The sequence below is a fragment of the Schistocerca gregaria genome, chromosome 7, assembly GCF_023897955.1.
Source record: "Schistocerca gregaria isolate iqSchGreg1 chromosome 7, iqSchGreg1.2, whole genome shotgun sequence".
Taxonomy (NCBI): Eukaryota; Metazoa; Arthropoda; class Insecta; order Orthoptera; family Acrididae; genus Schistocerca; species Schistocerca gregaria.
Window position 1 is genome coordinate 380,518,919 of NC_064926.1, and position 16,126 is coordinate 380,535,044.

Genomic DNA, 16,126 nt, shown 5'->3' on the forward strand with positions numbered 1-16,126 from the left:
CCGGCACACGTCCACAGTTGGTCATCATATACAGGGTGGTCCATTGATAGTGACAGGGCCAAATATCTCACGAAATAAGCATCAAACGAAAAAACTACAAAGAACGAAACTCGTCTAGCTTGAAGGGGGAAACCAGATGGCGCTATGGTTGGCAGGCTAGATGGCGCTGCCATAGGTCAAACGGATATCAACTGTTTTTTTTTCATTAGGAACCCCCATTTTTATTACATATTCGTGTAGTACGTAAGGAAATATGAATGTTTTAGTTGGACCACTTTTTTCGCTTTGTGATAGAGGGCACTGTCATAGTCACCAACGTATAAGTACGTAGTATCACGTAACATTCCACAAGTGCGGATGGTATATACTTCGTGATACATAACCTGTGTTAAAATGGACCGTTTACCAATTGCGGAAAAGGTCGATATCGTGTTGATGTATGGCTATTGTGATCAAAATGCACAACGGCCGAGTTATGTATGCTCATCGGTGTCCTGGACGACATCATCCAAGTATCCGGACCGTTGCGTTATTTAAGGAAACAGGAAGTGTTAAGCCACATGTGAAATGTCAACCACGACCTGCAACAAATGATGATGCCCAAGTACATGTTTTAGCAGCTGTCGAGGCTAATCCGCTCATCAGTAGCAGAAAAATTGTGCGAGAATTGGTAATCTCAAAAACCTCGGTGTTGAGAATGCTACATAAACATCGATTGCACCCATACCATATTTTTATGAACCAGGAATTGCATGGTGACGACTTTGAACCTCGTGTACAGTTCTGCCACTGGGCACAAGATAAATTACGGGACGATGACGGATTTTGTGCACGCATTCTATTTACCGACGAAGCGTCATTCACCAACAGTGGTAACGTAAACCGGCTTAGTATGCACTATTGGGCAACGGAAAATCCACGGTGGCTGCGAAAAGTTGAACATCAGCGACCTTGGTGGGTTAATGTATGGTGCGGCGTTATGGGAGGAAGGATAATTGGCCCCCATTTTATCGGTGCAATGTATGCTAATTTCCTACGTAATGTTGTACCGATGTTACTACAAGATGTTTCACTGCATGAGAGAATGGCGATGTACTTCCAACATGATGGATGTCCGACACATAGCTCGCGTGCGGTTGAAGCGGTATTGAATAGCATATTTCATGACAGGCGGATTGGTCGTCGAAGCACCATACCATGGCCCCCACGTTCACCGGATCTGAAGTCCCCGGATTTCTTTCTGTGGGGAAAGTTGAAGGATATTTGCTATCGTGATCCACCAACAACGCCTGACAACATGCGTCAGCGCATTGTCAATACATGTGCGAACATTACTGAAGGCGAACTACTCGCTGTTAAGAGGAATGTCGTTACACGTATTGCCAAATGCATTGAGGTATACGTACATCATTTTGAGCATTTATTGCATTAATGTGGTATTTACAGGTAATCAAGCTGTAATAGCATGCGTTCTCAGAAATGATAAGTCCACAAAGGTATATGTATCACATTGGAACAGCTGAAATAAAATGTTCAAAGGTACCTACGTTCTATGTTTTAATTTAAAACACTACCTGTTACGAACTATTCGTCTAAAATTGTGAGCTATATGTTTGTGTCTATTACAGCGCCATCTATCACAAAGCAAAAAAAGTGGTCGAACTAAAACATTCATATTTCTTTACGTACTACACGAATATGTAATAAAAATGGGGGTTCCTATTTTAAAAAAAACGCAGTTGATATCCGTTTGACCTATGACAGCGCCATCTAGCGGGCCAACCATAGCGCCATCTGGTTTCCCCCTTCAAGCTAGCAAGTTTCGTTTTTTGCAAAAATTTTAAGTTTGACGCTCATTTCGTGAGATATTTGGTCCAGTCACGATCAATGGACCACCCTGTATAACGTCGGCTCGCACGCCACCTGTCAGCAGCTAGGATGGTACATGTTTGAAGAGTTAGATTTTGATTTGGCGGACGCCATTCAACACGTGTTATGTCTTGAACGCCTGCATTGCCCTAGGGTCGAAAAGTTTTGACGACCACGTCTTGCAGCACTTCGAAAGGGGGCTCAAAGACCCGAATTGTTCAAAGACCGAAACCAGCGTGATGTACCGTTACTTCGCCAACATGCCCGTCAGAATGATTGAACTTGAGTCCGCGTGCGTGTTATCGAACTACCTCAGCACATGCTTCCCCCGCATCATCTTAATATAGACGATACTACCAGTGATACAGAAGTGAATACCTATCGCTTCCTGGGGTCCAGACGTAGCTCTTCGCGAATAAATTCTTCAGTTTCCAATTTCATAAGCGCGTGGTCGCGCATGTTCGGCTTTGAATGTTACTTGTCGCTACACAACACGAAATACCGCGACGCGGAAGTAAACAACCGCGGTGCGCTGTCCGGGGTGGGGAGTCGGTCCGCACGCGTCCACGGCCGAAAGCCGACTCTTGCGTGGTAATCACTAACGCTACCGCTGCACTAGGCAGGCAGACATTTTGTGTCCATCTCCTAAGTTGGATCTGACTATCGGAAATATGGTAGGACATGTGTTTAACAGTCATTATTGAGGGAGAATCAGCATTTCGTAGTCTTAGTGGTGCTGTTAGAAAAATTTATCCAAAAATTCTGTTTCATCTGAGCGTTTTCTTACAAGAACAATCATGCTGCTATGTCACTAAGGAGGAACTAGGTTGCTTTCATTCAAGTTACCAAGTTATCTGAATGTCAGACGAACCAGAAGTGCAATCTGATATGCTGCTGGCACAAGGGTGGTATTTAGAGTACGACCATTAAAATATTTTACTAAAAATATATGGTATATTTTCATGGAGAACACAGTGTTCGCTGTATGTAGCACCTTTGCATGCTCTGTGAATTAAGACAATTATTGTTTGAGTCACCTCTCCAGAACGTAATAAATGCCTCAATAGCATGCTTGAAAACAATTGCGGTTTTATATTCATGTTACACTTGCTGTTTAATCTAAGACATTTCAAGTTATTGCTAACATTGGTCGATGGGTAAGAAAAGTTTTGTAAGGCCGGCACGAGCAATGGATAGCATCAGTAGGTAAATGACAGTTGTGGTACAAGCTCTATGTCCGCCTTTTGTATCTCGCATGTTAAACTTATCAGATTTCTTGGAGAAAATTCTAACTGCAGTATCAAATGACCTTAAAAATCGAAATTCAGACTTATATCCCACCACAAATGACACAATATATATTTAAAATGCGAATTACATGCTGGATATTTGGTATTGCCACGTTCGATATGATATGCGTATACATTTGTCAAATGGTTCAAATGGCTCTGACCTCTATGGGACTTAAATTCTGAGATCATCAGTCCCCTAGACCTTAGAACTACTTAAACATGACTAACCTAAGGACATCACACACATCCATGCCCGAGGCAGGATTCGAACCTGGGACCGTAGCAGTAGCGCGGTTCGAGACTGTAGGGCTTAGAACAGCTCGGTTACCCTACACATTTGTCAACAGTGCTACAAAGCATATAACTATTGCACTCTTACCTATCGTAGAAATCTGAAAGTAAGCACGTCAGTTAGTTATGAGTGCACTGAGAAGTCCGTAATACGTGGAACATTCCGAAATTAAGTTTCGTCATCGAAAGTCTCCTCAGACGTGCTACCGGATCTTAGAATGAACTTGATTCAATATTTCGGCGAACCAACTGTCCCCCGTCTTGAGGAGAATGATGCCACGCTTACAACCTAATTTCAATTGCCTCTTTACATACACTGTTCCAAGAACGGGTAGTGTTGGGTACTACCAAGGTCTCGTTGAATTTCATCCCGTGTCCATTATTCAGTTAGTGTTATACTACCGCTAATGTTTTTCTACTGTTGTAGCTTCACATGACGGCGATGTTCCACATACCTATCCTGAAATGTGCGAATCTAACGGCCGAATTAAGCCATCCGACATTGACACGGAGTTTTCTGTATACAGGGCCTGGGGTAGAGAGTTTCGACCATCCCCAGAGGCGCATGGAGAGTAGCATAAATCAGTGGCCTTTTTTCCTTGTGGTGGAGGCGTATCATTTAAGACTGGAAGAATTTTAAGCAATTTTAATATTAGGAGTGTTTTCCACCCAACTTCGGAGATTGGGGCACTACCCAGCTTGCGGGCTAGAAAACTTGGCATATCTAAAACTTCCTGTCAATGTGAGAAGGCTGACATCGGCAATTAGTTTCGCACAGATCCTCTTTCGCTAGGTCATAAATATACAGATTAAATAAAAGTGGGCAAGTACAGATTCTACCACTAGCCGATTAATTAGATTAACTAGATTATAGATAGAAGTTGAAGCAGTGAATTAAAATTTGTGTGCTGGTTGGAAGTTGAACGGGGGTTTCTTGCTTACTAGGCAGATGTGATAACCACTACACTACGATAGCATTATGGCTATCAGAGATGCACGGACTACCCTGGTCCAGTGGCCTCCTTAACACAAACAAAATTGAATTCATTAATTCTGCTTTTGTCCTTATCGAAGATAAAATTAAGACTCTAATCTCTTCAAGAAAATGTAATCCCATTATGTTAGGAGATCACCTATGACTGACATACAGGCAACATTTCCCCATTACGTACAAAACTTGGGTAGTGTTCCAGTATCGAAGAGCCTTGGCAATACTGACGATTTGAGAAGAGGAAAATGGAGTGAAGGCGTGAATTGAAGTTTAAGAGGAAGTTGAGACTCTTATGTCTCCAGGAAAACGTAATTACATCACATCAGTGTAGTTTGTATTGCTAGTTACTTTCGTTACTCAAGTTTCGTTACTCAAGTTACGTTAGGAAGCTGTTTATTTTCCATGTGGATTGGTATATAGGTAAGCCGTTTCCTCTAAACGACATCATATACTATTGTACAATCTACGATTTGTGCTGATTATTTTTGAGAATTTATGATACAGTACCAAAAGGGATGACACAACTGTTCGAATGTCGTCTGCTGTGAAAAATAACTGGTATTTGTGTTAGCCTTGAAAGTGAGATAACATTTTATTAAATTTCATGAGAAAATCTGAAGATTCAGCAGATGTATTGTGATTTACAGTGTCTGGAGTGATGGAGAGTGCGTCTGTGGCGGCAGATCTCAACGAAAACTTCACGTCCCTGGTGGGGTCTCTGCTGGCGAGGCCGACGAGGGAAGAGCAGGAGGCGGCGGCGCAGCGGCTGGAGGACTTCTACTTTGGGAACCAGGGACTCTCGCAGCAACAGCCGCAGGCCATCTACGATGTCAGTATTAGTTTATCGTCGCTTCTTGTAGACAGAACAGTAACATAATCTGCTCCAATAATTGAAAACTTCAATAACTAAATGTGACTTAAACCTTCTTGACACACCGATGAACGTTTCTAAAGGAAAAGAAAAAGGTTTTAACATCCCATCGACGACGTCGTCATTAGAGATAGGGCTTAAGCTCCGATCTGGAAGGATAGAGAATGAAGTCAGCCATTCTCTTTCAAAGAACAAGTCCCGTAATTTCCGTAAATATGTTAGGAAAATCACGGGCAACCTGAATCTGGATGTGTGGACGCTGATTTGAGCCGCCGTCCAATCAGATACAAGTCTTACCACTATGCCACCTCCACCAGTACAACTTCACGTGTCACAAGAGATAGAGTAACTCTTTGTAGTACTCTTTTCCTCCTTCTTCTTCTAGTTTAGCCATTTGTATCTGTTAGTGAATGGAGGCTTTTTCGATATTGCTCCGCTGCCGTGTCATCAGTTATTACCGTGTTCCAGCTTGAGCCATCTCTCCTAGGACTTCTTTTCCATCCCAAAGGTCTCCAACTAACCATCCTAATTGCTCCATCTGCTGGGCTCTTGCCTACTGTGTAACCAGCCCAACGCCATTGCAACCTGGTATCTATCTTGAGTACGTCTGTTACATCAACATCTACCTTCATACTTTGTAAACCATTGTAAAGCACGTGGCAGAAGGTTTGTCCCATTGTACCAATTGTTATGGCCTTTCCCCGTTCCATTCAAATATGGAGCGCGAAAAGAGTGTTTAAATGCCTTTGTGCGTGCTGTAATTAATCTAATCATGTCTTCACGATCCCTATGGGAGCGCGTAGGGGTTGTTGTTTATTGCCTGCCGGAGTGGCCGAGCGGTTCTAGGCGCTACAGTCTGGAACTGACCGACTGCAATGGTCGTAGGCTCGAATCCTGCCTCGGGCATGGATGTGTGTGATGTTCTTAGGTTAGTTAGGCTTAAGTAGTTCTAAGTTCTAGGGGTCTGATGACCTCAGAAGTTAAGTCCTGTAGTGCTCAGAGCCATTTGAACCATTTTTGTAGTTTATTCCTAGAGTCATAATTTAACGCCGATTTATAAGTGTGGATAATTTAAGTCTATCTCCATGTACCTGCCAATTCAGATATTTCAACACCTCTGTGACACTCTCCCTCTGGTCAGACAAACGTGTAACCATTGACGGTGCCCTTCTCTGCATACGTTCAATACCCCCTGTTTGACCTTTTTGGTACAGGCCCCACACGTACTCTAGGGTAGGTAGCACGAGTGGTTTGTAAGTAATCTCTTCTGAAGAGTGATTGCATTCTCTCAGTATTCTAACAATAAAACGAAGGCTACCAGCTACTTTACCCAATATTGAACCTATGAGATCATTCCATTTCAGGTCCTATAATGCTTACACCCCAGTAGTTGTATGAGTTAACAGATTCCAGTTGTGACTCACTGACCAAAAGATCCTCAACCCGATCACAAATTTCGGTTGATACCCCATGCGATCGTACTTTTGGTTAAGTATAGCATAGGTGTGGGACTGAGTAATTTTTTTTTAAATCGAAAACTACTGCATCTGCCGGACTGCCTCCATTTATGCCTTTCGGTAAGTCATGCGAGAAAAGTGAGGGTTGGGGGTTGGGTTTTACATGATCGATGTTTTCAAAATCCATGCTGGTTAGCATGTATGACCCTGTCTCTTCGATGCAGCTCATTATGTTTGAGCTCTATATTCTAACATTTTAATACAAATGGTTTGCAAGGAAATTGGACGGTAGCTTTGTGGGCGACTCCATCACCGTTCTGGTAGACGGGTGTGACTTGTGCTATTTTCCATCTAGTGGGTATTGTTTTTTATTCGAGGAGGTCTACAATAAATTATACATTAACGTAGGGGCTAACTCAGGCTCAAATTGAGTATAGAAACCGACAGTGATAAGGATAATGTAAAGCCAGACTATGGGCACGAACTCCTGAGACATTATAAAGAACGAGCTTATCAAAAGAAAAACGCAGCTAACAGACGTCTTCGAGAGAGTTACAAGGCTGGAATGGATACTATTACTGCTCGAATTAGCGAGCATAACAAGCTACTAGAACTCTTGGTCGTGATTTCACAGTTCATTGCCAGACAGTTCTTTCTTTCCATTTATTTTCCCAGTTCCTTACGAGTAAGACTTTAATATCTTCGTCCATGTTATTGAAGAAATATCGTCTAGGTCTGAAACGTCCCCTTAGAAGAATTGTACAGGACTGTACTTAAGCTGACACACAATATTTTTTTAGCGCTACGCAATCTGACTTTCAATAAATCCTACAAAAGAATGGCCCTGACTAACATTAACCTATACGTTTCACAAATCACTTACCTCACAAAAATCTTGATTACTCAAGATACTGCAATACGTCGAGCGCCACTACTGTCAGCTAAATAAAAGATTCAAACTACGGAAGGCACTAACTACTGATAGGCATAGCAAATGAAAGATTTTGAGAGAGAACAAACAATGTATTTACCTTAATAGTGTTCAAAAGTGATAATGTATATAGCAGTTCATGACATCCAGTCTTACAAATTTCAAAACTCCGCCATCTCTCTCCCCACATCCACCACTGCTAGCGGCTCACCTCCAACTACGCAACGCTACGCGCTGTTAACATCCAGCTGCCCAACACTACAATGGTGACTATTACAACAATGCCAACCACACAGCACAGCCAGTGATTTTCATACAGAACGCAACGTGGCGTTACCAATAAAAAAACTTAAACAGCCTACTTACATAGCACCCATGCTCCCCACAAAAAATTTTAAAAATTGTTTTTGGCACTGGCCAATTCTGATTTGAATTTTTTTCAGAATTATGATTACAATAACAAAGAAATCAAATGCACACACTTATTGATACAATGTTGGTCAAAAGCTAAACTTTTCTCACAGTCCATAAAGACAGTCCTGATCATTCATCACAGTAAATAGCAGTGTTTTTCTCAAAGACTGAGCAAATAAAAAAAAAATTCACTCGGAAGTAGTGGATTTCTAAGCAGTCTTGAAGAAGTAGTGTTGTCTTTCCGACGGAAAGACAGTGTTGACTCTTAACAAGCAGACAGGTAATGGGCCACAACAGAGCAAACCCACAGCAGAGTCAGTCGAAGTTTTGAAGAATATTGGTAGGTAGGTCATCACAGAGTAGACCCACTATAGTCCTGGTAGAGATTATGGTATTGGTGGGCCACCAGATGTGCAGACCCACTTCAGTCCTTGTAGAAATAATGGTATTGGTGGGCCATCAAAGATGCAGACCCACTGTAGTCCTTGCAGAAATAATGGTATTGGTGGGTCACCAAAGATGCAGACCCACCATAGTCCTCATAGACATGGCCAGCAGCCATCTGTTGCGACTTTGCAGGTGCACAATCACCATTGAAGAGCCGGCCGCGGTGGTCTCGCGGTTCTAGGCGCGCAGTCCGGAACCGTGCGACTGCTTCGGTCGCAGGTTCGAATCCTGCCTCGGGCATGGATGTGTGTGATGTCCTTAGGTTAGTTAGGTTTAAGTAGTTCTAAGTTCTAGGGGACTGATGACCACAGCAGTTGAGTCCCATAGTGCTCAGAGCCATTTGAACCATTTTTGAACCATTGAAGAGTCTTGCGGACAATATAGCAAGTCCATGAACCACCACTTGTGTACTCACAATTTTTTTTTTTTTTTGAAATGTCCTTAGAACCAGCAATGCTGTTGACCAGTCCCTTGCTGAATTATTAACACACATATTGTCCATATACTATGACCAACAGAAATGTGTGCAGTGAAATGTAACTTACAAGTAACTTAATTTGATGAACTGGTGTCAATTAAAATTTTATAACTATGCCTAACAGTAGTTAGTGCCTTCCGTAGTTTGAATCTTTTATTTAGCTGGTTGTAGTGGCGCTCGCTGTATTACAGTATCTTGAGTAACCAAGATTTTTGTGAGGTAAGTGATTTGTGACACGTATTAGTCAGGACCATTCTTTTGTAGGGATTATTGAAAGTCAGATTGCGTTGCGCTAAAAAAATATTGTGTGTCAGTTTAAGCACAGCCTTGCACAATTTTTCAAAGAGGACGTTTCATATGTCGACCTTTAGCCGAGGATACCTCACTGGAATCGTCTGATTGTTTTCTTGTAGTTTGTGTAATTAGTGTAGCTTTTGTTTATTGCTAGCACGTAATTATAGAGAGAATTTCCTTTGTAGTTGTAGTTTTTCATTGTTGTACAGTAAAACAGTTGTGGCATGCATGTAGATTTGCAGCAAGTATTTCGCAGCTGCGCTTGCATTTAACGAGATATGATTTTCAGTGCTACGTTAATGTGTTCTCTTATTTTTGCTCTTCAGATTGTGCTCTTCTGTATTATCATGTGAAATATTGTGACAATAATGGCGTGTGAAAAACGTAATACTAGGCTCCAAAGTAAACTGAGAAATGACAGTGAAGACGAAAGCAGTGTGTTAGCGCCACCATGTAATGAATTAACTAATGTTCAAAGTAGTAATTTGGTAATTGTACATAGGGAAATGGAGCGGGCTGCAAACAATGGTGTAGACAGTGAAATAAGTAGCGAACAGGGAACAATTATCGATCGATCAGTCGGCAACAGCTCGCCTCAGGATTCCGAAATGACAGGACACATTCTTGCAAATACTGTAGATTCAGGTTTTGCGTCCTCACCGCTTTCTCAAATAAGTCAAGACACATTTTCTGTTTTTCAAACTGCGAATATTGCCGGTTCAAATGCATTGCCTAATAGCACTGAGGAACATGTTTCAGACACCAGTGCACTGTTATTACAATTAATGCAACAAATGGGACAAAAGCTTCAAAAGTTAGACACAATGGAACAAAATCAGAGACAAACACAGCAAAAGTGCAAAGGTTAGACACAATTAAACAAAATCAGGGACAAATACGGCAAAAGTTAGACACAATGGCACAAAATCTTCTAAAGTTAGACGCTATGGAACAATAGCTTCAAAAATTAAACTCAGTGGAACATACGCTTGAACAAACACGTGAAGATTTAACTACTGAATTACATAAAATCGAATCAAAATGTCAAAAATTCTGTAATGACGTAAAAACACAAATTTGTGAGCATTTCCAACCTATTTTTTCGCGGCATGAAAATGCATTATAGAATCACGAAGCAGCCATAAAAGAACTGCAAACTATTGTTCATGAAAATCATGAGACCTTGCAAGCTAAAATTGACTCAGTTGCATCTACCGATTCGGTTACGCAACTTGCAAAAACTCAAGAAAAGTTAAAGGACACAGTAGATACTCTGAAACTTGGTTCAGAAAGACACATGGAGGAAATTAGTTCATTATCAGAGAAAGTAGTTGAACTTTCGGATCAGCTAAATAATTCATCTACGAAGGTAGATGATAATCTGAATGACGCAAAACCGGTAGTCTTTAATAACGCAGAAGAGTGCGAACAAATTAGGAAATTCAAACAAAATCTGAATCAAATTAATACGCGACACCAAAGAGAAATCCGGGACGTACAAGATCAGCTGACACAGGTAATACAAGAATTGCGTATTTCAGAGGACACTCGCGCTCCAATACGGGAAGAGGGACTTAGAAATACGGAACAGCCACAAAATAATAACACAGGGCACTTCGGCAATTATGAAAGAAATTGGCAATGTACACCGAATTTTGAGATGGAACCGCCGAAACGACGTAACAATGACCGACATGCGACTCGCCGACATGATGATTTTGACTATAAGCTGTTCATAATTACACGTAAATTCAAAACATTTAAGAATTCTGGCAACGACATTCATCCACAAGCGTGGCTTCATCAATTCTCTCATTGTCCCCCCCCCCCCCCCAACTGGTCATTAAAGCACAGATTAGAATTTATGTGTGGCTACTTAGAGAACGAACCAGCTGTAAGAATGCGATCGGTCATTCACGATTGCCACAGTGAAGGAGAATTTTGCCATGCCTTCCTCTCAGCATATTGGTCTCAAGCCACACAAGACCGAGTAAAACATGCCATCATAATGATGAAACATTTCGAACAATCTGAATTTTTCAGTCTTGTGAAATAGTTTGAAGATATGTTGCACAAGAATCAGTACCTTTCAAACCCATACAACCCGTCAGAACTCATCCACATTTGCTTAATCAAATTACCTGAACATTTGCGGCATATTATTTTGGCAGGACGCTGCAAAGACGACATTGAAGCTTTTCAGGGACTCTTACAAGCATTAGAAATTGACACTGACAATCACGGAACGCGAAAACAGGAACACAACAATTACAGGTCACATCCGTCGCAGTTCCGCGAAGAAAGAAATAATAACTGGACACGACAAGGCTATTCTCACAACACAAATCATGACCAAAACAGACACCACCCGTATGACAACGGTTGGCAGAATAATAGTTACAGAGAAAGATCGCTTTTCCGTAGTAATGAATGTGACAGAGACAACCATAGAAACAGACAATATGGGAACCAAAATAATTATTATCAAGGGAGACAGAATAACTTCAGACGCAACGGTCCACCACGCAGTTACGATTCCGGGAGAAATTCTCCACCACATGACCGACAAACAAGAAACAATGTAAACTACCGACAAAACGACAGACCTGAATTCCATCAGAACTGGCGAGCTTCAATCAGGGCGGGGCCCTCTCGACAAGGTGAATTTGTAGAAGTTAGGTCTCCTAATCCCAATAACGACGCGCGACGACAAAGAAACAGACAATGACTCGCATCGCAGGCAGCCACGTACGCCGGCTGGCTCAGAGAAAAATAACATAGACGCTAACCTCGAGAACAATTTTAGCATTCTTTAGCGATGTATACCACATGATAATTGCTTTGAAGATGTAAGTCTGCGCACTATAAAGGGTAAAAGATTGCACCAAATTTCACATGTAAAACCGTTTATTGAAAGATAATCTGCTTTATAACTTCGTCTTTGCCATAAAATTTTTCACTTCACGTTTCTAGTATGGTTTGTCAGACTTGGACACTGTTAACATGCAACAATGTTCCGAAGTTCACTGTCCAGTCTAGAACCTAGGGAACGTATTTAGACAGTATTTACGAGTGCATTGTTATAGTGAACAGACGACACAGTGTTGTTATTTGTACATTCTTGCTTGTTAGTTGCACGATTACGTAACGACTATCAGGCTTACATACTTAGAACATATACTGGTACCACTAATGAGATTTTAATGCAACATTTTGGTTTACTTGAAAATACGTTCTTTATTTGAAATAATTTCTGTGGGATTAAAGATGACTTAGCTTTCGGTTTATTTGACAGCTACACGATTATATCACGACTCTACTAATGTGTGACACAATTTACATTGTTGTTTTTGCAGTATATCTGCACAGTTTTTCTGAAAGTAAAACATGTTTTAGTAGTAACTTTTGTGGTGCAGCTACAGTGAGATAGCCTTTTCCGTAGCACAACAATACGTTACAGCACAGCCAGTGATTTTCATACAGAGCGCTACGTGGCGATACCAATATAAAAAACCTAAACAGCCTACTTACAGGTCTTTGGAATGGTATTCATTTTCGACGATATTCTGCATATCTTTGGTGGATTTTCCTATCTTCCGCAGCTCGAAGTGCATGTCCAAACGAACAAGTTCTTCTACGTTTAATTTTTCTTTGAGCATTTGACACGCCTACTTGGGAAACAAGTACAACGATTCCCGGCGGGTTCAGGGATATTCACCTGCCTCGAGATGGCTGGGTGTTCGTGTCGTCCTCATCATTTCATTATCATTCACGAAAGTGGTGAGATTGGACTGAGCAATGGTTGATAACCACGCAGTTGAGCGCCCCACAAACCAAACATCATCATCAATCACAACTGCTGCGTACCAGGAGATGGCCTGAGGATGGTTATGTGTGCCGAACCCGATAGTCAGTAGGCAAAATATATGTAGACACACACTTACTCTTTTCCAATACTATAATGGTTACTGAAACTTCCTGGCAGATTAAAACTGTGTGCCCGACCGAGACTCGAACTCGGGACCTTTGCCTTTCGCGGGCAAGTGCTCTACCATCTGAGCTACCGAAGCCTTGCAGGTTCGCAGGAGAGCTTCTATAAAGTTTGGAAGGTAGGTGACGGATACTGCCAGAAGTAAAGCTGTGAGTAGCGGGCGAGAGTCGTGCTTCGGTGGCTCAGATGGTAGAGCACTTGCCCGCGAAAGGCAAAGGTCCCGAGTTCGTGTCTCGGTCGGGCACACAGTTTTAATCTGCCAGGAAGTTTCATATCAGCGCACACTCCGCTGCAGAGTGCAAATCTCATTCTGGATATAATGGTTATTGTTCCACCAACAATATGTCACGAATACGTTTAATTTTAGAAACGGTGTCTCATGATTCATATAAGTCATAGACTTCCCTAATAGTTAATTTTCTCTGTTCTTTTACATTGAGTTCCTTCAAACGTTTCGCTCAAGACATTTATTTCAAAGTTATTGAGTTTCACCTCTCCTGACGTTGTTAATGTCCAAGATTCAAAAGCGTGTGTTAGAATAGACATATCTTTCAATCTTTGGGATAAGTACTGAGCATGGTGGATCTGTCGTAAGAAATTGGACTTGGATTCTCTAGGACGGTGGTTCAGACTTGCGTGTGGTTGAAACGTACCTTTCTTGTTTACTGGGATATTTCAAGAAAAGTTTCTGAGTAAGCGACGTTACGAAACATTAGGAAGAATGTATAACTTCGCGTAGTTCAGTAATTGCGGCAGTAATCCACTTCTCAATGAAGATGGCGTAAATTTCTCTTTCTAGAGGCGCCGGTAGGTGCAAAACATTTGCTCAACCTGACGTTTAAGTGTTTTGTTACCTCACACCGGTCATCATCAATATAATTTAAAGTGGAGCTGTATCAAGCCAGTGAATGTCTTGCCTGATATCATTTTTCGACTATGCGTGACCGATCAATAGAGAATAATTCTTACACAGTAAATTACGTAAGGTAATGGAAATGATAGGCGAATTAATGTCCGCTCTCCGTTTATCGAAGAGTTAATGATAGAACACGAATAGTGTTCTGTCGCTTCGTCATCGAACAATTTGTCTCCAACTCCTCTTATTTGACGTCTGAAAATTATTATAATACAATAAAAATTGCTTTCATGAAAAGGAGATAAGGAAAGTGATTACTCTCTTAAATAATGAAAACGGATAGGTAAAATAAATGAAGTGATTATTTTACAGCAAACAAGGAAAACAAAACTTATGTCCGAGCTACGCGCGCTCACACAGGTGAAAGGCATAAATGTAATTAGATAACGTGTATGAATGGCATATAAAAGGAAATTCTTTACAGAATACACGTCGGATTCCATTGTCATTTATTTACTGGCATCGTAGATTTTAAATGTCACTTAAAAAAAGGAAATAGTGGTACAGGGTCATTCAGATACGTATTATCCTGTGAAATGGGCCAATTTCATGATCTATCCTTCGATATTCTCAGCTTGTGCTTAATCTCTTAGGACCTCTTCTTCGAAGGACATCGAACCCATAGCTTTCTTCCTTTTGGGATAAGTTTGGTGTTGCCAAATAGCAACTATTTACTTTTTTGGGATGTGCTATTTATTTCTTCTTTGGCACTGTTATTTGTAAATAAAATTTCCAAGGTAAGTGAAGTGATTTCCTGTACTAGTTTGCAAAGTATGAGCTGCATTAGTTTACGTCAAAATGTCGAAGTTTTTAATTTTATCAATCTTAATGTGCTATCCTGTTCGAAGTAAGCTACAGTATGATATTGTGGTAAGTGAATAAATTTGTCACTCATTTTTTGCTATATTTGCTATGTCTTCAGCAAACGGCACTACCTAGAATCGGAGTTCTAGTTGCGTAAAAACGGGTGACACTTATTTTCCTGTATATCTGCACTATTACAAGATTTGTGAAGGAAAGGTTACACAACATCTTTCTTTTTGGCTTCGAAATAGGGACATAGCTAATGCAATACCAGACAAATGAGGCACACTGGGCATAAAAATGGTAATGCTACGGAAATTTCTTTCAGTAATAGAACAATTACTAGTGATCCAAATAACAACGAACAGTTTCTAAAGCTATCTGATGAATGGTCTTATGAATAGTATAACCTTCGTTTCGGTAGCAAAACCTTGCTTACCAACAACGCGATCTATGTGCAGAATCTAAGACATATGCATAAGAAACAGTCTTTATTGCCTATAAATATGTGAATTTAAAAGAGAGCTCAAATACGTTTAAAATGTATTGTTCGAACAGATTATTTTATTTAACAAATCGCCAGTCAACGTACTAAAACAAAGATTTATAAGAACTACATTCATAATTCATTTCAGTTACTTCTGGGAGGACACAGCAGGCTTAATAAATTGGTATCTTAAAATTGTGCTAGTATCGAATGTAGTGCCGGACACTACGATACTAGCGGCGCTTAAGAAAATACAGTTTGAAGTTATAGCCTGGTGGAACGGTGTCTTCAATTACAACGAATCTATTCCAGCATACACGAGAATGAGTAAACCTGTAATTCGGAGAGCCGGCCGCGGTGGTCTAGCGGTTCTAGGCGCTCAGTCCGGAACCGCGCGACTGCTACGGTCGCAGGTTCGAATCCTGCCTCGGGCATGGATGTGCGTGGTGTCATTAGGTTAGTTAGGTTTAAGTAGTTCTAAGTTCTAGGGGACTGATAACCACAGATGTTAAGTCCCATTGTGCTTAGAGCCATTTGAACCATTTGTAATTTGGAGAGAGTTTTCCGTTTCAGAACAGACAGTTGTGAAACAA

The 16,126-nt window shown here is 41.0% G+C and overlaps 1 protein-coding gene across 1 annotated transcript in view; it reads left to right on the top strand.

Annotated features, from left to right (window-relative positions):
* Window positions 1-16,126, top strand: part of LOC126281866 (venom carboxylesterase-6-like) — a 117,922-nt gene that overhangs the window by 83,894 nt on the left and 17,902 nt on the right. Inside the window, exon 7 of the mRNA XM_049981136.1 lies at window positions 5,091-5,272. Coding sequence (XP_049837093.1) covers window positions 5,091-5,272 — 182 coding nt within the window. The remainder of the gene's footprint in view (window positions 1-5,090; window positions 5,273-16,126) is intronic.